This window comes from Rhincodon typus, chromosome 4 (genome assembly GCF_021869965.1).
Source record: "Rhincodon typus isolate 14 chromosome 4, sRhiTyp1.1, whole genome shotgun sequence".
In the NCBI taxonomy this organism is placed as follows: domain Eukaryota; kingdom Metazoa; phylum Chordata; class Chondrichthyes; order Orectolobiformes; family Rhincodontidae; genus Rhincodon; species Rhincodon typus.
The window spans coordinates 44,906,930-44,933,856 of NC_063335.1; the positions used below are offsets into that span (position 1 = coordinate 44,906,930).

General features: G+C 39.9%; 1 protein-coding gene across 2 annotated transcripts in view; it reads right to left on the minus strand.

Moving 5' to 3' along the window:
- LOC109919445 (squalene monooxygenase) overlaps positions 1 to 19,718 on the minus strand; it is a 25,215-nt gene extending 5,497 nt beyond the window's left edge. The window contains exons 1-8 of one of the 2 annotated variants that reach the window (XM_048596386.1): positions 19,452 to 19,718; positions 18,133 to 18,630; positions 9,837 to 10,092; positions 8,145 to 8,325; positions 7,847 to 7,943; positions 4,261 to 4,374; positions 2,251 to 2,422; positions 1,362 to 1,457 (exon numbers count right to left, since the gene is read on the minus strand). In XM_048596386.1, coding sequence (XP_048452343.1) covers positions 1,362 to 1,457; positions 2,251 to 2,422; positions 4,261 to 4,374; positions 7,847 to 7,943; positions 8,145 to 8,325; positions 9,837 to 10,092; positions 18,133 to 18,408 — 1,192 coding nt within the window. In that variant the 5' untranslated portion in view covers positions 18,409 to 18,630; positions 19,452 to 19,718. The other variant, XM_020519452.2, reaches the window with a different exon arrangement.
- Between the last annotated feature and the right edge of the window lie 7,209 nt (positions 19,719 to 26,927).

A 26,927-nucleotide genomic window follows, 5' to 3' on the forward strand; every position in this document is an offset into this window, starting at 1 on the left:
GATGCTGCTTGGCCTGCTGTGTTCATCCAGCCCTGCACCTTGTTGTCAGAGATTTAAATGTGTCTTGTTTTCCCTCTACTGGTGGTTATATTAGAGTACCAAGGGACACATCACATTTCTAACGATGAGTGCAAGTCTTATTAACTTTGGTTCAGCAAAAATGGTTAGCTATTGAATTCTATATCAAAAAGAATGAGTTTTTGGTCAGGCGTTTGAAAGAATAAGGAGGAATTTTAAGTGAAATCTAAGAACTTGTGAAATGTGCCTATGGAATGACAATCCTCTGTCTGGACTTTAAAGTGGGTTTCTTCCTGAAGTTCATGGAATTTTGAACACAAATCAAACTTAAAACCTCTTCTAACCCAGGGATTTCAGGTTCTTTATGCTGTTGTGAGTGCTTTGCATAAACACTTATGACAACTTTGCCAAGCAGGAATTTCAGTGCTTAGTTAAGGTGCCTTTGTTGTCAGGGCTGTTACAGCATGAATTATGTTTAACGGTGTTCTGCGGAAAATAAATATTATTAAATATTAGAGTGAAATCAGACTCCATTTTTCACAAAGCTGATCAAAGTGACTGACAAACACGGGATTATCATAAAATCTTTAATCAATATAAAAACATAGTTACTACTTAGAGATAAAAAATGTAAATTAAGCTATGCTTGGAGTAAGTACACTTTTATGAGACAAATTAAGACTTTTGCTTTACAAATATGGCTGTTAAAAATACAAAGATAGATTGGGTTTTAATTATTTAAGGTCATCCTTTTTGAGAACATCTCAAGTACTTAGCATCTGGATATAGCATAGAGAGGGAAATTATGCTGATGGAATCACACACAATTGATAGCGATCACTTGTTTTTCCTTCTTTTTAAATGAATATAAGCAAAACTAAGTGATATTCCATAGTATTACGTGTGATTCTTCCAGTCCAATTCTCTTTCCTGCATACTGCATTTTTATCCAAACCAATATAATGCCCAGGTGGTAAGTCAAACATCTATCTCAATGAAAACTGAATGAACTGTTGATGCTGTAAATCAGGAACAAAAACAGAAGTTGCTGGAAAAGCTCAGCAGATCTGGCAGCATCTGTGAAGAAAAAAGCAGGGTTAACGTTTCAGGTCCGGTGACCCATCCTCTCTCCTGATTTTTTTCTTCACACATGCTGCCAGACCTGCTGAGCTTTTCCAGCTGCTTCTGTTTTTATTCCTTTTTTTTCTACCTCAATGACTCAAGATTAAGACACAAATGTCCTATTTGGATCTACATAAATTTATAAAGCTTATGAATACATAAGGGACATGCTAAAATAGAATGTTAGTATGCGCTGAACCCTGTTTATTAATAGGCTTTACCTGGTTTATTCACTGGTGATGGTGGAAGGAAGCTTGCCGGCATTGTCCGCAGACGGTCAATTTGAATTGCCAGTAGGAATGGCTCTTTCACATGTTCTGTTGAAGAGATATCATCATCTACTTTTAGTGATTGTAGAGCCCACATTGAAAATAATTTCAAGAGTCTTAGCTGAACTCCAGTTTCAAGACCTGGCTTGTTATTATGATCATGATTATTAGTAAACTATAATAGGCTTTAACTAAATGGATTCACAGCAATAAAAGCGCTAGTAAATTATCTTAAAACATTAAATAAAACGCTATTGAATGTGTTGTACTAAGTCTGCACAAAATCTTTTTTTTTGCAAGGTAATCAGCACAATTCCCTAAAATTTGAAGCTAGCTAATTAAGATTACTTCAGAAAGTGCACACTTTGACAGCTTCATCCATTTGGAGCACACTTTCCCAACATGACTGCAGTGACACCACTTGTAAAGTATTTCATTGGCAGTGAAGCACTTAGTGATGTCCTGAGCTGTGAAAGGGGCTACATAAATGCAAACCCTTCCTTTATTTCTCCATGTCAGAAATTCAGATGCATGCTGTTCATACGTTTCCATGGATTTATTTTGTGAAGGAGATATAATTGTGCAAAGTGCTTGATTCAAAGACCAGGTTTGTTGCTAAATTTGGAATTTTTGTAAAATGTTTTAACTCTGTTTTCATAGATGATGCTAAACCCCAGGGTTTGCTGGTTGTGAGGTCAGAAGACCATTGATAGAGACATGGGTGTGAGTCACCAATGCACATCATCAGCCATGAGTAGCTTAAGACTTCAGAAGTTCAGGAGCGCTGGAGGGAAAATCAAAAGATTCAAACTTTCATAAGGAAAAAGACATGCAATTGTACCTGGAAGCTGTGGATAGATTTTCTCAATCATATAGTCTTTAAGGTGTCTTGGCAATTCTCCTCTTATGTCCACTAATACCCGTGTTTCATTGGATGAAATTTGATAGATAAGAATAGGACTAGGGTTGGCAAGAACGAGTTCAGCGTGGTTTGGTTTGAATTGTGGTGAATCCTAAAACAAAGAGATCAAATAGTAGTCCCATGCTAAATTTCTAGTTTAATATTATTTTCCTTTGAAATTAGTAAAGAATAGCACAGGTGGTGGAAATAGTTGTTTCATTTCTGGATCTTTACCTTTTGTTATGAAAACTGAACTGTCCAAAGCATTATAATTGACTTTAGTGCATGCAGCTGCCTCAAAGTTAAATGAATTATTCGAAAATAATGCACCAACCACTACTTACTCCAATAACAGTTCTTGTAGTTTTCAACAGGCAACCACAGTCAATTGAATAAATCCATTTAAGATCCTAAACAGTAGTCGATTATTTTTTATTTAAATTCTATCCTAATGATAAAGGCAATACCTACAGCCATCTCTTGGGAATCATTTCACAGAAGGAAAGGCATGGCAATGAACTTCAGGTTTTTTTTGGTTTCAGTTGTACATCAATTTTATCTCCTCATTAAATTTGATTGGCTTCCCTATTTTAGCAGATTGAATAACCAAGTATCTGCTATGATCTAACAAAACAAATAGAGTGTAGTGTGGAATTTCTTGGATTCCCATGCCATTCCTAGTGTGGCAAAGCAGGAACGTGTGGCTGCCGACCCTTCAGCCTGTCAGAGACAGGATAAGTCTTTATCTTTACCACTCAGACAGAGTGACACAAGAAGGTCTGATGATGAAGACCCCCCTTGTCTCTTTATCAGGACTTGCCTGATTTTCCACCCATCAAAATGAATAGAAGAAACATTCTGCAAGAAGCATGTGAAGCTTTATGCCAGATTTTCATGGTTGCAAATGCAGCCAAGATAAAAACGGATACTGTGGTCAGTTTAATATTTGAAGCAGATGGCCCATGTCGAAGAAGGTGCAACAGGGATTCCATCCCTTGTGCCTGACAGAAAATAAGGAGCGACCGTATGTCCATAAAATTGGAAAAGCCAGTTGCCCTTGTCAGGCAGGTGAAATGGTCATTACTATTTTCCACTTGCCAGTGGGAAACTACCAACTTAGCCACACGTCTGCTTAATTTGCCCTGTGACCTATTCAAAGCTCTCTGGTAATAACAGAAACTTTTCCATACCTTATCTTTCACTACTGCCACCATATAATATTCTTGGTCTTGTTGTGCTAATACAGAATATTTAAAGAGTCTGCTGAGGTGAGGAAAACACTAACTTTACCGAGAAACATCTCACTGTGGCTTCAACTTTCCATGAAGCTGACTGGGGGAGAAAACTAGGATCATGTGACACTATCAGAGAAAGACATATTCCCATCCTCAAATATCCAGCCTCCAGCACTCTGGTTCCATTCACCAGACAGCTGGGGGTAAATAACACCTGACACTCCTGCTGAGCTGCAGAAAATGAAAGCTGTCAGGCATTTTCCACTGGTCACTAATAACAATTTGTGTATAAAATCCTTTTGGAATCATAGATCATAGAATATCATAGAATCCCTACAGTATGGAAACAGGCCATTTGGCCCAACAAGTCCACACTGACCCTCAGACATCCCACCTAGCCCCATCCCCCATAGCCCACCTAATCTACACATCCCTGAACACTATGGGCAATTTAGCATGGCCAATCCACCTAGCCTGCACATCTTTGGACTGTGGGAGGAAACCGGAGCACCCGGAGGAAACCCACGCAGCAATGGGGAGAATGATGTCACCTTTGTAATTAATTAGCACTTAGTGGAATATATTTATCCAAGAGCCATTTAGTTTGGAAAGTGACACTGAAAAAAAACAGACAGAAACAAAACTTATTGTGGATAATTTAAACCGGATGGGGTATGCAAGAAAATGCACTGCAATTCATGTTTGAATCACTTACCTTCATAATGCACCCGACGAAATGTGATGAAACATTGACTTTGTTCTTCACTAAGCTTTTCCTGAACTTGGAGAAGTGTCCGTCAGCAACCACAGTCAATGGGCAATAGAGTTCCTGTGAGTAGAAAAATACTACAGGTTAGCCTTCAGGCACACTTCTATAATTTCACTTGGTATTCATTGATTAGCTGATTTAACACCCAGTCGGTAAAACAGTAGTTGACAATGACAGGCAGTGGGTGGTGCTGTCAGATCTGGGAAAGGTGTGGGATGCGAGGATTCGGGTTTTGGATCCAATAGGTTAGATAAGAAAGTGTGATAAAGATCCAGGGGGTATAAAAATTCAAGAGATGTGCAGTTTGAGATGTTACGGTGTGATCAGTGGTGAATTGGGAGGACAGTTTAATAGTTGCCTAGTTGTGAGATTAGTTTTTTAATCCTCTTAATCCCCGGTAAACTATCAAGCTTAAGTGAGTCAGAACGTTCTGAATTCTCTGACTTTGGTGGATTCTTTCAGAAAGCTTCAGATCAGGGGAAATTGCCTATCACAAAGCTGAGTTTCCCAGGCAATGCGTCTGGAATCAGCCATGTCAGAGGTTCTGCTTGGTCATGATATGCCACTCCAGGCTTCACTGCTCTGAAAGATGCCCTCTGACCATTGGAATAACTGGGACAATTACACTGTTTGATTTGTGCAAGGTGTCAACTTGGGCTTCCATCGTCTCTATAAGCCCAAAACTCTTGGCTAGGAACAGTTGTGTCTTTGATGCTTTCAGGACATCCTTTCATTATTATTTTCCTGCAGCATTTGGAGAGTTCTGTCTTTTGGTTAATTTGTTTGATTTGAGCAAGATCCTTGTCTTTCAGATTAAATGTCTCTACTGGGGTTTGATATCTTCCAGAGCATGTTGAGCTGTTGCTCCTCATTGAATGTGGAAGATTTCAGATTTAGTATTACCATCCTCAAATTTCTTAAGAGAGTGCTGCTCTCAACAGCATGTTGGCAATATATATTTGTTTCCCTTCTTCTCTGTCATGTCCGCACAGTATTTCTAGTAATGAAGTTGCAATCTTTGCAGAATCTTTGGAAGAGATAAAAGCGCTTTGAGGAAGATATTTTGAAGTGCTTTGTGGTCCTGATAAAGGCTTTTGGCCTGAGACATGGACTTTCCTGCACCTCTGACACTGTCTGACCTGCTATGCTTTTCCAGCCTCAGACCTATAGACTCTGGATCCCTGCATCTGCAGTCCTTATTGGCTCCAAGTCATATTTCAATTGCTGTTTTGTCTCTCCCACATGAATTGATTAAATGCTGACAAAGACAATAGCCAACCATTTCTCTATGTGAGTATAGCATTATTCAGGTTATGTTATTGCCCTTGATACAATGCAAATGCAACAGCTTGTCTTGCTGCATAATGAGTGCTCCAAGTCCTGTCTTATTGGCATCACACTGCATGGTGACTTTACCATTGGCATTATAGTACTTCAACACTGACACTGCTATCACTAGTTGCTTGATTCTTGTAAAAGAGGTTTCTTGTTCTGTGCCCCAATATCAATGCACATCTGCAGCAGTGAGCTTGTGCAGAGGTGCACTCCCTGATGACAAATTAGGCAAATACTTTTCTAGCTAGTTCACAAATCCAACAAACTATTGCACTGTTTTCACATCTGTCGTTTGTTGCATTTCTGCTACTGCTAGGATTCTGATCATGGTCCATGATGGCTTCTTCCATCATGTCTCCACATCCACAGGTCAGCAGATCATTGACAATAGCTCCCACTCTGGGAAGACCACTGACTATCTCACATTGCCTGCATTGATTTTCTTCTGGAGCAGTGGAAATGCCATATAGCATACACACCCAGCTGTATCTTTCAAATAGCATCCAGAGTGAAGATAAAAAACTGCATTTATCCAGTGTCACTTGCCAGTAATCATCCTTGAAACTGACGGTAATAAAGCCCTGACAGGTGAGTAGTGGGATTTCTTCAAAGCTTTATTGAGATCCTTAGGATGCTCTCATTTTTTCAGGTTTCTTTTCAGTGTTACCATGCTCTGAATCCAGACTTTGGGAGTTGTCACTTTATTGATTACTCCCTTCTTTTCCTGCTCTTTTATCTTTTCTTATCTTGTTTTATCTTTTGCATTCTTTCAATTCCAAAGCAGCAGGGAGTGAAAAATGGACTGCCATTTCACTCAATAAAAAGCTCAAAGTTGCAGACTAATTCTTTACTTCTTTCCTGCTGTTTCTTTCAGTAGTTGGCTCTCTTACAGTTCTGAGAATCCATACATTTTCAATTGCACTGCTGACACCATGTTTCAAGTGACGTGTGTTTAATAGATTTTACAGACTGCACACAAAGGCACTAAAACAGCGTATACTGATGTCAATGACTATGGCAAGATAGGGTACAAGTGTATTTGTAGAAATATGTAAAACCACAACCCTCCACGTTACTGGCAACACCACCCCAAACTGGCCTCAATCCCTCTATGATCAGGCCACCATCCCCACACCAGGCCTCCATTCCCCAGCCAGCACCATACTGTCTTCAATCCCTCAAACATCACCTTGGCTTATTCTCCTCACCCCACCAAAAATGCACCCGATTAAATTCTACTATATTGGGCCTCAGTTTTGCTCAACCCAGGTTCTGATTTCATCTTTCCATTCCCACACCACCCTAAGGCTTCCAGTTCCTATTCCAACCCATCACTAATAAAATCCAAGGTCTCCCACTCTCCCATTGAGATTACCAATTCCGCCACAAGCACTAAACTTCATTCTGAGTTCAGCAACCCTCCCAATTGACCACGATTGCCCAGCTTGATCAATTTCTCCTTCTATTAAATACACACACCCCCCAACACCCCACCCCCACTCCAGCCCACTGACAACACCCTTTCCCACAGTCCCTGACGTTGTGGCATCAGTGACCAGTTCCTACCTATGGAGGCCTAGCCTCCAGTCAATCAGATTGACCGTCAGGCTGGGTTTTGGGGGGATAGCAATCATTGAGGTAGATACTCTTCTGCATTTTGGCGAATCCTGTCAAACAGTTAAGAAAAATTCTGCGCAAGGGGTCTGCAGGTCTGGCCTTTGTCGGTGAAAATTTATTTATAGGCCCACATTCTGTGGTGTCCAGACTAAAATTGTTGCTCACTAAAATTCTTTCTAGAGGTTCCAAAGTTTGCTGTGTCTCCACAGGAATGGGAGAGGGTGAAGACTGACAACTTTCAGATCAGGAGACCATCCCTTCTCCTCCTGGCTCCAGAGGATGCAGCTTTCACTGGCAGCCAAAGCAATTGGAACATGCCTGAAACTTTCCCCACCCATTGGCAACAAACAGTAACATGAGACTCATGGAGTTAGTGGTAGCCTGAGTGTGTTCACAGACTGGGCACATGACATTCCATTGCTACGTTTGTTAGTATTGCACCCAATTCATTGGTATTCTTTCAAAATGACAAGAAACAAGTTGTGGAACTTCCATGCTCCGTAACTCTGCCCATGACTTGGTATCGAACAGAGGGCATATGCAACTGTGTAAGGTCACTTCAGATTAATAACCTACAAACCTTTATATCTCCACTTTCTTTCTCTTTGTATTGAACTCCTGTAACCGTGCCATCCTCTTCCAGTAAGTGTGTCACTGTTCCTTCAATGAATCGCACACTAGAACATAACAGCATGTAAATTAGTTTATTTTCCTGCTTTAAACCATCTTCACCAATGATTCTATTCCTACATTAAACTGCATACATTTTTGAAGCTATTGTGAATTACCGTTACAATTTTAAAAGATTGTCTTACCATTTGACAGAATAAAATTTGCAGGCATGGTAAAGTAATGATGGGTCTATGGGGAATGCTTACTTGGGTTCTGCCATGGCTGCATTTCTGAGACCCATGATGAAACGTCCATGGTGAAATGCTGTCCCACATTGCACTTGACTGTTTTCATCCAGAGGATAAGGGATTTCCACCTCTGTCTTGCTTTCCATGTCATGTATGACATAACCATTTATCATGTGGGCATCAAGACCTTCAACAGCACCTTGTTGAAGAGAAAGTACAGCAAGGTAAAGAAGATATATAGTATTAGATGGAAGAACAGTTTGGATAATTCCAGAGAAGCTAATGTGAAACCATTTTCTTTTCCTCTGGAGTAAACAGAATTAAGAAGCAGTGTTTCAAGTCTTTAAAATGGCACAGTCGCTGGATACAACAATTTTGGTTAAAATGTTCTTTTCCTTTTTTGAACATGGAATCAAAACGGTCATGCCTCAAGGAAGGCTAGACATTTAAAAGCTTTGTGTGTGAACTTGTCAGGTAATGGATTGATTACAAGAAGCATACATTTTGGTACTGGTTAGTAAGTAGAACATTCACCAAAGTTATTCCTAATATAACAAGAATATATGGAATTTCTTTGTTATTTTTAACTTTCAATCACCATTTGTAGGACCACTTGAGTTTTGCAGAAGCCGTGATAATACAGTGGGGACTGGTGTAATGTAGCATAGATGGGAGACTGACCTTTTCCTTGCACACAATTTCTTAAATGCTTGTAACTAATTATACATAGTAGTATTTTCTGAATATGTTCACATTAAAAAAGTCTTTATTTCAAATTAAAATTGCTAGAGATTGCAGGATAGCAATGAACTGAGCCCAAATATTTTTGTTTAAATAATCCTGGCTTGCAGAGTCTAACAGCTTTTTCTGTTTTAAAATATAATAATCCCTAATACCCATGGGATAAGGACACAGGTTGACCAAAGTGTCAAGGTGTATCTTTCAGGTTTCTGCTACAGACTGTGTCAAAGCTTTCGCTTGACTGGCAGTAAGACAACCAGGGGTACTTTACCTACCAAAGACACGAGCTGTGATAGTTGGGAGTGGTTGCAGGGACAAAGAGATCAATCAGCAACTGAGAGAAATATTATTTAATGTTTTGATTCTAACGCATTTCAAGTATTAATATTAATCAAATTTCCTCTCAACATGTTGCTGAACCTACTCAGAAATCTTGCCTTATAAATAGGCCAAAGAAAATTCACCTTTCAAATTAGTGTTCAACTTCCTATTAGTTTGGTTTGATTTCATTTATTCATTCACAGGATGCACGTATTGCTGCAAAGGCCACATTAATTGCTTTGAGGAGGTAGTGATAAGCTGCATTCTTGAACTATTTGAGCAGTCTTTGACACAGTTGGGTGGCTTGCTAGTTCTTCTCAGAGGGGACTTAATGTACCACCATAAAGCAGAAGGTTTGGAGACACAGAGGTCAGACTGGCTAAGGACAGTAGGTTTCATTCCTTACAGGGCAAGAATGAATTATTTTTACAACAAAATGGTAGGTACATAATTACCATTACAGATCCCAGCTATTTTTATTCCAGATGTACTTAACTGTCTGATTGAACATTCCCCAACAGCTAAACTGAGGTTTGAACTTCTGGATTATTCATTCACTAACATAACCATTTCCCTGCCATACATGGGATTTTATTATTGATCAGCATTCCAAGTTAATATGTTAGTCTCGAGTGCCTTTTTCAGTACCTTCAAGACCAAGTGCTTTCAAAGCACGATATCCCCCAGGCTGCAACAACTCTCCGACAATTCTGTCTGGCTCCTTTAGATCTCTCTCGATCACTGTCACATTTCTTCCATCCCTTGCAAGGACAGCAGCTAACGCAGATCCAAGGACCCCAGAGCCCACAATGATGATCTCTGGATCAGACTGGGAGGAAATCCTGGTGCTTGGAGAGTTTTCTGTCTGAACAGACTCTGAGAAACTGAGTTTCCTTTTCCTGGGCTGCGTCAGGACAGAAGAAATGAGAAATCTTATTTACTGCTCTTGAAATTCCATAGGAGTTTCTCCTGATCTCTTCCTGTACAATCTCTTGTTGTAAGATTGGTGGAAACCCCAGAGAAACAGCAAAAAGCCCATAAATGGACTTACCCCTTGGTGTTTCGTCAAAGTTATGACAGGAAGCCAGGAGAAACCTCTTACATATTTCTGGACCATTCACAGAAGTTGAGACAATAATAACTTGAATTTATATAGTGCCTTTGACATAGTAAAATATGCCCTGAAATAAAAAGTTACTGATGCCTTTTCCAATCCCATTGCTATCAAAGTCATAGCTTTGTCTGACTGTGAGGACTATCCATAGGGAATTATAAGTATTGCCTTCCACCTGATATAACAGAGTGCCAGCAAAACAATCTGCAGTCTCAATAATCAATTGTGTCCCTTATACACTGTTTCCTACAGCAATGGTATCATATTTGTTTACAGTTATAACTACTTTTATATAGTCTTTATAGAGCACGTTTCAATCTTTGGTAGATGACAGTGTCCTGGTCAGTCTAGAATTATGCAATATCAAAAACTTACTGGCCATTTTACAGCCATGTGCGCTGATATTTCAAATGGTTATTTTATCTTAATTATCCTTGATAACTTAAAAAAATCAATACTTTTTAATTCAGTTTATAAATACCATACAGTGTTGAACTGAAATCTAAGCAGCAGAGGATCCCAGACTCAACCTACCAACTTAGCTGCGGGGCACTGAAATGTCATTTCATCCAAGATCAATTTTTTGAGCTAAGATGATAGGTTGAGTCTGGGTGGTAAATACAACATTACACAAACCCATTTGAGGATAAAATCAAGTTCAGGTATGATTTATCCCCATGATTAAGTAACTTGCTGCTCATTTTCTAGACCCACATCCTGATGAATAGCGACTTGGGCAAAGTAATGAAACAGCTAATATCTCCACAATATTCTTGGTCTCATCATACTGCTAAGGCATATTTACAGAGTTGGTTGAGGTAAGGAAAACATTTACTTTATTTCAGAAACATTTTTGTGTGGCTTCACCTTGTCATGAGCCTGCCAAATATCATTCAATGAAACTTATTCTCTTATACTTCATCTCACTCCCAACACTCAGATTCTATGCACGAGATTACATTTTAACCCCACCCCGCGCCCCCCAGCTCTAAACAAATGCCTGATTTCAATTTCTTTTTACAAGGTCAACCACTCTGGCAGTTTCACTTGTTTGCCTGATTGTATTTACAGCTGTTGTGGAGGTGACTGTGAATTCTAGTTCTCCATGTGGCTTCTCAGACTTTGATGAGCAGAAGGAGAACTGACAGATAGACTCTGGTTTAGCGATAATATCATCATCTGGATCTCTCAGTAAATACTATCTCTAGTCTATCTGACTGAGCTGATCACTGCAAGAACAGAGAAGAAGAATGTTTCTGAGTAGATATTAACACATGAATGTTCTTTTGTACCATACCATATTTAGTTTGAATGAGATAGGACACTGAATCTGGTGTCTGTTCCACCATTTTTCTTTCATAAGCTTGGTCTCAAATTCAAACTAGCTCTCCTGGTTGTAGAGTCTTGTATTTTGTGACATTTGTTATAGTTGCAACCATTCTCATTCTCCTATTCCCTCACTTTTTTCAAGCGTGTAGGAGAGTAAGGAACGCATTCTCAGTTTTCTTCCCATGAGGGCTCCACAAGGAACTAAACCATTTTGAATGATAGCTCAGAAGTACAAGTTGAACATCATCATTCTTCTGCAGAAATGCTTTGACTGTATGCACTCTTCCTTCAGCTTCACCGTTGGCTAAGCTGGTGGTATGGATAAATCCATATGGTGCTGTGAACTCTGTCATGTATGGGCAGGCAAACTGTAGTCCATTGTCTGACATTACAAAGTATGGGATTCTGTGTGTTACAAATATTTCCATTAATGATGTAAGACAGCAGTCATTTGACCTCTAGTCTATTACTATCAAGAACAATTTTATCTGTGTGTTTGAAGGGTACATTCCAAGACATTCCCCTGATAGTGATGGAAAGGAAACTGACATCAACAGTTCTCTCCTGATGATAGATACCACAAGTAATATAAAGCTTAAGTAAACAAGTAACTTGTTATAATCTCTTTCAATTAATTTGAAAGAGCTGGCCACCAAACAGATTGGCTTGCACTGGCTATACATTACGTGATACCCAGGTGCCCTTGGTACAATCGTACAACATAATCAGTCTCAAGGCTCTTGGGATGATCATCTCTTGTAATTACATCATCAGATAATTACATCATCTATTACACTGAGGTGTCCTCTCTGTTTATATTATTGTCTGAGAATGGGAATGTATCCTGGCCAACCTTTGACTCAGTACCCCATGACCAGAAGGCATACTTTATCAGATTTCTGTGCATTTCTGATTTCATTCAATCACTGTGTTGTTACTTGTAGAGTTGTGGTTATTGTCATCGTACAAAGATTTCCACATCTTCTTCAAAAGTTGCATTCCTTTGTTCAAACCTTGCGTACAGTGATAAGCTATCTGCTATAGTTTGCTATTTGCTTGGAATTTCTTTGCATCAAACTTCACTATCTTTAGTCTGAAGCACTGTAGTCATGGGTGCGTTTTTTTGCTAACTCTTTGGAACAGTGCTTCCCAAGTTGGGGATTGGGACACCAAGTGGGGTGGCATGCTGAAATTTTGGAGTCGTGAATTGGCAACAATGGCTGCTGTGGATCTGTGACCATATTATAGCAGATTCTGCTCCAACAGGCAGGCTCTCATTTTTTGAACCCCCCACCCCACCCACAGCCCCACCTCCACCTAATCTCACTGGTTAACTACAAGAACTTGCACTTGACACAGGTTCACTTCAAGAAAATCATCCACAGAGCTTTGTGCTTCCAAGATTTCCATCAGCACGATTACGCCACCAACAAACATTTCAAATCGAAATAGAAGTGGCCAAGTTTTCTTTTTTCAAAGACACTTAAATGAAATTTGCTTGTAGACAATTTCTTTTTTAAAAATTAAATGAAATAAAAGCTCGTGTAAGCAACCCAGTGGCCTGACTACCATTCCCCCTCATTCATCATAGCTCAACTCACAGTTTGCCTCCGTCATCCAACTCTTATTGCCTCCTTCCTGTGGTGCGACTCTCATCTGCAGCCAAACATTCCCTGAGAGCCTTCTATTCCTGGATCCAGCCCGCAGACTCCGCCATGGCTCGAAGCCTAGGGCCAGTCACAGCTCCAGGCCTTGAGCTGCTCACTGCTCTCCCAGTCACAAACTGGTTCTCTCCCACATTTGGGATAGGCTATTTGGAAGGCTGCAGTAGCACTACAGCTGGGGGATTGGGGGGAAAGAGAGAGAGAGAAACGTTGCGGAGGGGGACTCTGACTGGACGAGCATTCTGGGAGCACAATAAATACCAGCATTTGAAACTCTGGCTTCAAAAATACCAATAAAACAGACAACTGACCACATGAAATACCCTGGTAGGTCATATGTGCCAATGAACTACAGGTTGAGCACCCATGCTGTTGAAGATACATCTGTGCCCATGCTGGTAGGTAGCACTGGGTCATAGTGAGTGGGAATATCAGATGATACCAACATCTCTTTCGAGGAATTGAAGACCATCATTGTGCTTCCTCTCAGCGTCATATCTTGCCTTTTGTAACAGCTGGTTTGGTGGCTCATTGATGAAAGCTCAGTTAGGCAGGAACTTTTCCACTCGGTTAACCATATCCTTGAATCGCTGAAGGTCAATCACATTGTAAGGAGCTGTAAATTCCTTGATTGCTCATGTCCTCGGCGGATCAACTCTGACATCATATACATCCATGATATGCCCAAGGAACTTGACAGTCATCTGCAAGAATTCACATTTGCTGTTGAGGTAAATCCTGTAGGCATTGCAGCACAGTTCACACTCTAGTGTCATGTTCTGTCTTAGTGGATTAATGGATCAAGACATTATTCATGTGACACAGGACCTACCCAGTCCCTATTGGATATTTGACATTGTCCCCCGGCAAATTTCTGGCAACTATGCAATGTCAAAGGGTAATCTGTTGAAAAACCTCTTCCATGGTGTAATGAGGATACGAGCAACTTAGACTTCATCAAGGTGTAATTGCCAAAAACCACTATTTGCATCGAGGTTCATGAAGACTGAAGTCTTTGCAGTTTAATTAAGATCTAGTCCGTATGACAAATAACACAAGACGAACTTCGCATTCAACTGCTTTGTTCAGTTGTGTACAATCTACGTAGATTCTGAGATATCCGTTGAGATTCGCCACTGGGGCCATCACTGAACAACAGCTTCTTGGTTCTGTCACAAGTGAAATGACCTGTTGCTTCAGCACAGATTAACTTTCCTCCATACCTTTGCAAGATGGGGAACTTTCTGGGTATGAACAGACACACTTACTTTGTTTCAAGACAAAAAGTAACGTGTTATGCTATCTTCAGCTTTCCAGGTTCTGTGAAGTTGAAGATTTTAAGCTGGTCTTCTCAGTTTCTCTACTCTAAAAATCAGATTTAAATTGGTACAGAGTGAACGAATCTGTTTAGGATCACATATAAGGTTTCAGTGAATATTCCCTATGACCTTCGGTTCTATAGCCCCTGTCCCATGTAGTTTTATGCAACCAAGTTTCAGTCTCAGAAACAACCAAAACTATTGAACCTGTGTCAACATCAATCATGTCTTGTTTCCTTTTACTAGGATATCAGTACTGCAGCAGCTTCAGATTGATTCCTTAATATCACGAAAGCATCACCCTGTTGTTGATATCTCCTATTTTATGGACCTTGTAAGCTTCTTGCTATGGCACATCTTGGAAGTGACCCTTGTCTTTGCAAGAATGGTATTCAATCTCTTTGACACCTGCTTTTTCCCACCACACTGATAAGAGTTAGCTGGAGCAGTTGATGCACACTTTTCTTCCATCCCTGGTTTTGTACTTCCAATTCTCTTTTAAAATCGACATTCTCCACTGAGTAGCTGATTTTTGGGTTATGGTTCTCCCTGTCACTCCAAATCATGGATCAATTTTGTTTCCTGACCTTGTCTTGTCTGTTCAGTTGAATTGCCTTGTTATTAGGAAGTCATCTTTCATCTGCAAGTCATCATAAAACATTTCATCTCGGACTTTGCCAGCAATTCTATCCCTGATTAGTTCTTACTTTAAGCTGCTACAGTCAGTTCTCTTCTGTGAAATCTATATAAATCACTGATAACAAGTATCAACATTTTTTCTATTATTGTTGGATATGCTGATTAAATTTAATCTTCTCAATAATGGTAATTTTTGAATTTGAATGTAGTAGACATTGACTGCTTTTATTACTTTATTGCACATCGATTTTTCTTCATTTATCCCTTGCATTTTGGGGATATCATTCGGAAAAACTGTTGCCTAAAATAGTGTACTGACCAGCCCACTGATCAGCTTTGCAATGAAGTCAGGCATAACATGATATTCTGTCAATCTTTGGCATCAATTCAGCCACACTTCTGCTTTTCTGTAATGGCAAAAAATTTTCAATGTTTGCTGGACTCACTGCCACCAAACAATATTCTTGGTCTTGTACTGCTAAAGAATATTTATAGAGTTTGCAGTGGTAATTAAAGCACTAACTTTTATTTGAAGAACACTTTAATGTGACTTCAATTTTCCACAACGCTGCAAGAGACAGCAAGATCATGTGACACTGCATCACCTCCTACGATATATAATGTGTCTCATTTGCATGTACACTGTCTGACTTAGCAATATACACTACAGTTTGCAGTGTCAGCATAGCCAGTTGTCTCTGCATCAGTTGGTTATGGGCTCATGCCCCACTGAGGGAGTGTTACACCGTCAGAAGCGCTGTCTTTTGGATGATATGTTCAACCAAAGCCCCTATCCGAGTTCCCAAGTGTAAGGGATCCCATGATACAATTTTGAAGGAGACAAGGAAGCTCTCCCTGGTGTCCTTAATAATATTCGTCCCTCAACTAACATCATTAAGATTTATCTGATTATTATTAGTAATATCTGATCATTTAACTTTTTACTACCTGTGGCAGTTTGTTGTGCAAAACACGTCAATTTGTTTCTTACATTACGACGGTGGTCTCACTTCAAAAGAGCTTTATTGACTGTACAGTATTTTGGAACATCTTGAAGTCAGGAAAGATGCTATATAAATGCACTTTTTTTAAATCAGAGTCAACATCTCAAGAAGTGGATGAGAGAAATTTAGAAAGTGGTTTTCAAAATCAAAATTTAACATTGACTACTCTTAACAAATATTTTGAATAGTTTTCAATTCCAGAGGTTATAATAAAAGAGCTAGGATTTCTATAGCTCAAGTTAAATACTGCACTGCAGCCTAGCCTTTTCATAGATGTTAGCTAGAATGTGAATAGAAATGCCTCATTGCATACCCTGCTGCTAATTCCCATCACCATTTAAGAAGCATTCGGAACTGTGCTCTACTCCATTTTGAATACACTGAAATGAAAACTAAAATGTGCAATTATTACATTTTACACAATGATGTGATTGTATAATTCCCATTAGATGTGCAAAGCATAATATGACAAAATGCTTTAGTGATGCCTATCACTCTCAAAAATGATCCTACCAAACAGATCTCAATCCACATGAGCGTTATCTAAATGTTAACCTTTTTCAAATAGATCATTCACGTGTCCATTATTTTAAAGCCTTAAACATAATCTCCATATTATTGAACATCATTAAAATATTTGTTAGCAGTTTTGAATTAGGAAAAGGAAAGATTCTAACTGCAATCCCTCATCCCTTCAGTGATGGCCCGCTTCTTCGTCCTTACTCATGGAATTATAGAATGGTTACCATACAGCCCATTGTGGCCCTGCAAGCTTTTTCTAAGAGCAGTTCACCCTGTCCCACTCGTTTTTTTTCCACACCCCTGTATGTTAGTTTCTTCAGCTGATCATGTAAACTTCGCCTGAAAACCCTTCTAGCAGCTTTGTCACTGTTAAAAATATCTAAACCCATCTCTTTGATCAACCTTTCTGATGATCCAAATAATCCCAACCTTCCTGCATGGGCATGAGTTTCCTGTCATTTATTTATTTATGAAGGGCTTCAGGGCAAATTTTACAGCTTTAAAGAGAACGAGTTGTTATTCTTTAATCCATTTTGTAATACAATGTTACAATTTCAACATAAATATTCAATTATAGTATCAAATGTTGGATAAAAATATCTGTTTATCTTGGCAACACTGGCTTGCCCTGACTGTACACTGAACTGTCCACGCAGACATCATCTCAGTTACTATTCAATTGCTGCCTCTGAATGACATTTAATAATTAACAAGGCAGCAATACATTTGAATTATGTTATTTTTGAGTTTATGTGCCAGTTTTGTTATGGATAAAGAAAACCAATATTCTTGTCATTAAAAACGTCTTATAGCATAGTCAAGTTTAAACATTTCTATCTTTAGATCTTTAGGTTGACTCAAAATATTTCAAAATATCTAAATAAATAGTCAAAGGCTCATTCGCCACTTACTATAGTTTATAAGTGGTGAACACGATTTTGCTTAATGATTTCATATTTCAAACGTTTTTTTCTATTTTTAAACCGTTCTTCGAATTTTGCCAATATACTACAATTCTTTCAAGTCATTTCCTTCTTTAAACAAAACAGCCAAAGGATAACGAACTGATTTTACAACTACTAGAGAAATACTAATGTGGAAATATGCCGCCAAATTCATATTTATTGAATCAACAGAAAGTTTCAAAACAAGATTTGAAATGTTTTACTTTACCGACGTTCTGTACAGCAATTTGTTATTAAATTAGAAACTGCAATTGGTTTGGACAGATTTTACAACGTATTTAGCAATTGTCAATACATTGTCACAAAAAATAAGAAATATCTACCATATGAATAATAATAAGGCATGTTTCTTTTTGCTAGTTATAACCACTGGTCACTCCGTACCTACCTTGCCTTGCTCGGTATTGATGGAGTCTGTGGGCCCGCTGAAGAGGGAGCTTGCCAGAGGCAGGGCTGAGAGAAGCTGGGAGATGAACCCCAGGTTTGAAGGTTGCTTTCTGCCTTTGCCTTGTCCGTATCTGTATCGATAGGACAGGATCAACCCTAGGGAGAAAAAGACGAGGAATGCCCCGAGCACCTCCTTGTTAGCGTAGCTCACGCTTAGTAAGTCATCGCATTTCTTATAGACATAAGTAAACGTCGCAATTCCCAGGAAAGTCCACATTTTTAAATATAGAAGCTCTCTCCTCAAATTTAATTGAACTACACTAATGTTCCATAAGAGTCCAAACAAGTTTTTTAATCTCAAAGCAACCCTAGAACATAAATACAAAATTAAAGTATGATTTGGTACACTCCTTCACGCAAAGGTTTTACAAAAGACGTTCACATAGATTTTTCTCTTAATTATCCCGTAAATGATCTTCACTTCATCCTCGGCTGATTGCTGTGGAAGGAAAAGAGAAACGTAATTCAAATAGGCAGAGAAATACAATTTTTCCACAGTCCAAAAAATACAAGCATACACCTTTTTTTGTTAAATTCAAGTCCGGGTTTATAATCTCTGATTTATTATTTGATGATTTTTTAAAGAAATCTATACATCGGTTATCCCTTATAAGATTAATTTAAGAGGCCAATATGATAATAAAAATTATGGGGCTCAGAAAGCGGCGAGTCGGCCCATCGTGCCCGTGATATCAGTTTTCAATATTTGACAGCAGAAAAGCATTTTCAGTAACCTTACTGTTATGTTTGCAGCATTTTTTGTTTTGTTTGTTGTTTTTGTTCCCGGGTAATGTCTCTTTGCTTCCCGGAGAGAGGAGATGGCAGTATGCTAGGATATAGTCCGAGACAGGACTCCGTTCTGTATCTCCTTCCCTGCCTCTCCAGCTGCCTGGCGCTACCCAGGATATAACAAGATGTGAATGAAGCGGCGGGATAACAACGTGGTCCCGCTCCCTCAGTCCTGCTGCCTGTCGAGGCTCTGCACCAATCAAGATCCGGCGTGCCGGTGAGCAGAGCTCACGCTATCCGGGTACTGTCCAATGAGAGCCAACCGCAGGGAGGGCCCGCCTTCTCCCGTCTCCTAGCATGATGTGATGTCACAAAGAGGGAGCCGCAACAATAGCATCCCTCCGTCACTCGTCAATTCAATCAGGCTCCCCTGTCCATAGCATTGAGTGAGAGTCTGTTCCCAACACACAGCAATCACTGAATGAGCCATTACACTCCCCTTTTTGAGCCTGCTCTGCCTTTCAATCTCACCTTGCATCGTCTTACTGTGGTCTCAGCTCGTCCACATTCCTCGGAGATAGCGAGGACTGTGGATGCTGGATGTCAGAGTCGATAACGTGGAGCCGGACGTGTGCAGCAGGTCAGAGAGCATAAGAGGAGCAGATTCTAATGAAGGGTCCCGACCCGAAACGCCGACTTTCCTGCCCCTCTGACGCACTCTGACCTGCTGTGCTCTTCCTCCACATTCCTGTCTGCCTTCTGTTCCTTCACACCGTGCCTCACTCCACCAACCCCATAATCCTTATCTGTAAGAAACATATGTACATTCAATGATAACAAGGTGTAGAGCTGGGTGAACACAGCCGGCCAAGCAGCATCAGAGGAGCAGGAAGGCTGACGTTTTGGGTCTGGACAACTTTCTGAATAAGAGTTCAGATCCGAAACGTCAGTTTTCCTGCTCCTCTGATGCTGCTTGGCCTGCTGTATTCATCCAGCTCTACACCTTGTTATCTCAGATTCTCCAGCATCGGCAGTTCCCACTATCTCTGACTTAATAAGGACTGTAAAGTTGAATACTTTATACTTATCTCTTTTTTTTTGCCTTTATATTCTATGTTTTGGTTTATTTTTCTGTGTTTTAAGGTGGTGCTTTTTACTGTATTTTGTAGCAATATAAATGTGACAATAAAAAAAATCAAAATAAATGAAAGTTCCACAGGCTGACAATCTTCTATGGGATGGCACAGTAGCTCAGTGATCAGTACTGCACTTGGGTGAGTGTCTGTGTGAAGTTTGCATATTGTCTGTTTGGGTTTCCTCCAAGTGTTCCAGTTTCCTTCCACAGTCCAAAGATGTGCAGGATTGGTTATGCTAAATTTCCCCATAGTGTCAAGGGATAGTCATGCCACATGGGTTAACCATGGTAATGGGGGTAGGGTGGGGTGCTGGGTCTGAGTGGGATGCTCTTCAGAGTGTTGGTACAGACTCAATGGGCCAAATGTCCTCTTTCCCCATGTGGGCATTCTAAATTCCAAAAGAAACTCACCATCCTAAGTGGAATACCTGATTCTAGGCTCCTCCACAAGGGGAAAGTCCTCACCACGTACACCCAGTCAACGCACTAATGAAGTATTCCTCTTTACCAACAAACTCTCTGCAATGAAAACAACAAGTGCTTTTGCTACACTTTGAAGTCACGTTCTCTATTCACCCACACAAGACTACAAGATATCGGACCAGAAGTGAGCCATTCAGCCCATCAATTCTGTTCTGCCATTCTATGAAATAATCAGAGCATTGGGAAACAATCAAAAAGTAATCGTGAGATTACAGACCAACATGTTCCAGTAAAAGTGAAGGGTAGGATACACAGGTACAGAGAACCCTGGATGTCAAAAGATGTATTGGATTGGATAAGAGAAAAAGGAATCTTATATTAGATACCAAAGGCTCAAAATAGGCCCTTGAGGAGTACAGAAAGTGTAGGTTGTTGCTTAAAACAGAGGAATCAGGAGAGTGAAGAGGGTATTGCAAAAGCATTCATGGGTATCATAAGGAAGGATGAGAGATGGTGCAGGGGAGATTCATCATGATGTTGCCTGGGCTGGAGTGATTCAACTGTGAAGAGAGACTAGATAGGCTGAGTTATTTCCCAGAGAAAGAAAATTGAGGTGGTGGATGTGATTGAGATGTACATAGACAGGAAAAATATTTCCTCTTAGTAGAGAGGTGAATCACCAGGGAGCACAACTTTAAAATAAGGAGCAAGAGGTTTAGAGGGAATTTGAGGAAAATGTTTCTCACCCAATGGGTAGTAGGTACCTATAATTCATTGCTGAAAGAATGGTAGAGTCAGAAACCGTTAAAACATTTACAAACTATTTAGATGAACACTTGAAATGCCACAGCATACAAGAATATAGGCCAAGTGCTCGAAAATGGGATTAGAATAGATGCATTAAAAAAAGCTGGAGAAACTCAGCAGGTCTGTGGCGAGAAAACAGAGTTAATGTTTCACATCTAGTGACCGAAACATTAATTCTGTTTTCTTTTCATGGATGCTCCTGGACCTGCTGAGTTTCTCCAGCTTTTTTTAATGCATCTATTCTAAACCCATTTTTGAGCACTTGGCCTATAGTCTTGTATGCTATGACTCTACCATTCTTTCAGCAATGAATTACAGGTACCTACTACCCATTGGCTGAAAAACATTTTCCTCAAATTCCTTTAAACCTCCTGCTCCTTATTTTTGTTTATTTCAGATCTCCAACATCCATAGTTCTTTGTTTTATTTTAGAAGAGATACATGAGTGACGCAGACACATTGGGCCAAAGAGCTTCTTTCCCTGCTGTTTGACTCTTTCTCTCTAACCCCCTTACTCCCTGAATATCATCAGGAAGTTAATATTGGGGCCAATGTATCAGTCACTTGTCCCTGCAATGTGTGCAATGTATGAATGCCATACTCTGCGCTGTAAACAATGTGTGAGCCCCTTACTTCCACACTGTACTTCTTATCCTTCCCTTTGTACTTTCCCACCTTCCCTCCACACTTAGTGGGCTGGGTTTTATGACTAGGGCACAAATATTCAGCTTGCTGCTTTTTTGCCAGCTCACCTCACAGCTATTTAATGGCCGTTAGGTCTTTAATTACCTTAAGCTGGGCTTTCTGTCGCCTACCCCAATCAGGTGTAGATGTCCCACGTCCAAGAGCTGCCGATTTATCAAATGACTGGTAGCTCTTTGGTCCCACTACAACACAAGGAGTGGTTGCCACTTCTGGGACTTCACCCATTCCCAACAACAATGGCTATTGAATCCCTTGAACCTGCATCACCATTCAATATGATTATGACTGAAGTCAAATCTGCATTCCCAACTACCCCAATAGCCTTTCAACTCTTTGGAAACAGACTCTTTACATCTAACCTATCAACCCCCTCAGGTGAAACATAAGGCACAATAGGATTGAAAGAAGATTAATGACTTTCTGCACTTTAGAAAGACAGTGTAACATCTTCTCTCTGCTACATCACACTTACAGGGACACCTTTCGCTTAACTCTTTGCTAATGCACATGTTTCACACCAGTACTCCTGGATTACAACTGTCACTATTGCATGCATCATGTCCATACAAAGGCTCTCAACAAATCTCATCTTCTACATCTACTAACCCTTCCTGCCCTAGAAGCTTCCTACTCATTCCTGGGAACACCTCACCACCTCTCCTGATGCTGCATCAACATTATTAGCTTTCCCACCCATGTCTGTCACACTCAATCTCTCCCTTTGTCCAGCTGTAATTCCCAGAATGTTGTAGTTGACCTCCAGGACCGACCATGGCCCAATTCCTGAACTGCAAGGACATTGGTCCCTAAATTCTAGTGGTACCAAGTGCCTAACTGACCATGACCAATCCCCCAATCTGTAATCAGACAAGCCCCTTGACTGACTGTGGTAATGACCTCCGAATGATTGTAGTCCCCTTGGCTCCACTAAAGACTGCGTCCTTTGACATTCAAAAACAGTCATTTAATTGAAGCATGGCAGTGTGTTTGTTGCATTAGCTGTCAACACATGCTGCAGTTGTGACATTACTTAGCCTGCTGCTGCATTGCAACAGGTCAACCTCTTGACTGTTCAGTGCACACAACCATGATAAGCCATCTACCTTTCCCTCTGTGATAAAAAAGCAATGTAAACCACAGAGACTGACAACCTCCAGCACCAAGAAATGACAAAATATGCATCCTGTGTAGATGCATGAGATTGATCCGTGTCCCTACATGCAAAGAATCCTGGCAGAAGCATACAAGTCTTAAGTGTGTCCCTGAGTTCCAAAGTGAAGTCCTGAGGGCTGAAGTGTTGTGAAAGGTGGCATGAGAGTAGGCATGATAATATGATAAGATTGGTGGTTTACTGATGTGGACTTGCATGGATAAAGGGTGGGAGAGGACAGCATCATGGAGCATGCACGAACATTGTGGTGAAAACAGAGTTGAATGAAGGCCTGGAAAGGCAAGCAGCAAACTGCTGCTGCTGGTGGCTACACTAACTTTCCTAGCATAAATTTTTTCCAACTAGTTTCTTGGGGAAGAGGAGCAGCATTGGAAATGGCATATAAATGAGATGAGTTGGGCTGATAATGAGTTGTAATTGCATGGAAATGAGTAGTTTTTGCTTAAAAGTGAGATTCTGAACTCGCCTTTTAAACTTTAAGGAGAAAATCAGAGAAGTTGTTATCAATATCAAAATTCTGATTTCTTTTCATTCTCATCTGATTCTCTCATCTGTCTCACCATTGCCCATGTGACTTAGGAAGCACAAAACTTCTCCCTTAGACCCCAGACTGCTGCTAATGGTAAAGCAGTTAAAATTGGGGATGTGCAAGAGACCAGAGCTGGTGGAGTATAAAGATGTTGGAGCTGTGTGGGACAATGGAGGTGTGCAGGGATATTAGCTGGATCTAAGATGGATTTGAAAATAAGGCTGAGAATTTTAAATACAAACCATTATCAAATAAAGCCATAACCAGAAGTAAAATGTAAGCATGAGCTTTAATTAACTAAATTCTCCAGAATGTATGCCTGTGTAATCGGTGACAGAATGTCCATGAACCTATTGGAAATTTCAATTTGCAGTTTTCACTTACCCTAGTATGCTTCATACTGTCATAAATTGAGCTTTGAAGTCTTGAACACTGGGCAGCTCACAAAAACATGTTTTTTTAGAAGTTTAACTGATGTAACCTCCTTATTGCCTGAATGAAATATAGACTGACCAACTTTCCAAAAACAAATCCAACACTCAAAAATATGTTCTGGATTAGAGAACTTCAAGATAGCATTGAATTCACCATTAACCTTCCAAATTCAGTTGTAAGGATTACTGATACATTTAATCACTTGCTTCTTTCTTTGTTTGGCCAACCTTCAGAAAAATCAAGAGTCATTCCTGGGGGCACTCAGGAAACTTCTCAATTTTCGGTGTGACCCGAAACGTCAGCTTTCCTGCTCCTCTGATGCCGCTTGGCCTGCTGTGTTCATCCAGCTCTACACCTTGTTACCTTCCATAGGAAGAAGCTGTGCAGAGACTATGAAGCATGCTTGTGGAGAAAGTCAGCAGCAACTGTGTTATTCTACTTTCCTGAATTCAATGTAGGATGCATTTTAATGATCTAAGCAGATAACCAAAGTTGAGAGTAATGATATACTTAGTGACATCCTGTTACGTGCATCGATACACCCTCCATCTGCCCTGCCAGGTCTACTCTATCACATCACTCCTCACACCCAATTATCTATGGAGATGCACTCATCACTTTCCACTTAAGCATTTCCTCCCTTTCCTTTTCCATCCACTATTGTTGAACATCATCGTTATACAATATCATGCCTTTCCCTCACAGTCACCCTCATCTAATGCACTCTATTTGTTTGAGGAACACACGCAATTGCACTCACTTGTAGCTGTGTTTTGAAGAGAACAGAGAACACATTGGGGAGGTAGAGAAATGAAGGTGGCCCGAAATAGATCACTGCAGAGGAGGAGGCACAGTGGAATTTCAGCAATGCTGGCCATTGGAAATGGAGAGATAGTGAACCTTAGTGACATATTTAGATAAAATGTACCCATAAATCCTATGGTGCCCATTCACATTGATTTGATTTCAGCAACAAGAAACATATGATCATTTCCATTATGATAATTTGTAACATTTTTACCTCACTAAATTTGGTACACGTCTTCTATCTCCCACAGGGTCTTTGTGAGTGCAGCAGAATGAGGGCATGTTCAAGGGGATGCTTCGTTGAAGACTAATAATTTACTAATAATTCAAGGTGATCTTCAAACTCTCAATTTTTCAGTAAAAGAGAGACACACATAGCCCCATCAAAGTAATTCTTTAACGTGTCAATTGTGTAAGAATACTGCCTGTCTGTTCACAGCACTGATGAAAATATTCTGTAATCTTTTCTTCCTCAGTCTCTAAGGTTTGATAGTGTTGTATGGGTGCTGGGGTGATTGCTGGTATAATTAAATATCTGGTCCATATGTGTTGTCTTTCTGTGTACACTAGTCTGGAGTTCCCCATTGTTCTTGTGTTCCTCCATTACGTCCAGAAAGGAAGGTTGGGTTTTCAGTTCAGTAGTCGCTTTGAGTTGGTTAGACTGCTCCAACTTTTATTAATTTTTACCTTTAAAAGCTCCTTTTGATGTGCAACAGTAAGCTTTTCCAGGTTACTCCACAGTTCGAGAAGTTTTATTGTTTTCTACCTGAAAGGGCCATTGAGCATTTCCATGGCTTGTTCACAGAATTGTTAATATAAAAGCAAAATACTGCAGATGTTGGAAATCAGAAATAAAAACACAAAATGCTGGAGAAACTCAGCAAGACTGGCTGCATCTGTGGAGAGAGAAACATTGTCAATATTTCAAGTCTGATATGACTCTTCAGATCTTGTGCCATTCAGCCCATTGTGTTTGCACTGGCTCTCTGAATATTTTAAACTTTGTGCCAATCCCCTGACTTCTCCCCTTAACTCTGAACATTAGTCCTATTTAAATAATCAGGCCATGCCCTCTTGAATACCTCTCTTAAATCTGCCTCCTCCATATTTCCAAGCAGCGAATTCCATTACCATAATCACTCACAATGTAATACAGTGTTTTTTCTCACCTTGCATTTGCTTCTATTGCAAAATATTTTGAAACTGTGCCCTCCAGTTCTTATATAAGTGGGAACAGATTCTCCATACCCACACTGTCCAGACAACTCATCATTTTGAAAACTTGTACCAAATTTCCTCTTTGCCTTCTCATGTCCGTGAAAACAGTCCCAACTTCTCTAAACTTTCCTCATAACTTAAATGTCTCATCCCCGAAATCACTCTTGTGTATTCCCTTCTGTATTCTCTCCAATGCATTTATATCCTTCCAACAGTATGGTGTCCAGAACTGTCCACAGTACTCTGGCTAAGGTTAGCTCTGTCTTATATAAGTTCATAATATCCACAATGCACTTGTATTCTATACCCTTAGTTATGAAGCTTAGAAAATTTTATGCTTTAATAACAGCTTTCTTCACCTGTCCTGCCACCTTTAATGACTTATGTACATATACACCCCTGACTCACTACTCCTGCAAACCCTGCAGTAAATTTTATTTTTTGCTGTCTCATTTTTCCTTTTTTTTTGTATTTAAGTGCTTCACCTCACACTTCTCCATACTTGAACTATATGTGTCAAATTCCTGTCCACGCCACCAAATTGTCAAGGTCCTTTTGAAGTTCTATGTTGTCTTCTTCACAGTTTCTCAATTCTCCCAAGCTTTGCATCATCTGCAAACTTCAAAATTATTTTCTGCACAGATATATCAGGAAACATCATGGAGAACTCTACTATAAACCTTCTTCTAGACAAAAAATACCATTAACTATTACTCTCTGTTTCCTATTCCTCAGGCAATTTAATATCCACATCGCTACTGTACCTTTTATTTCATA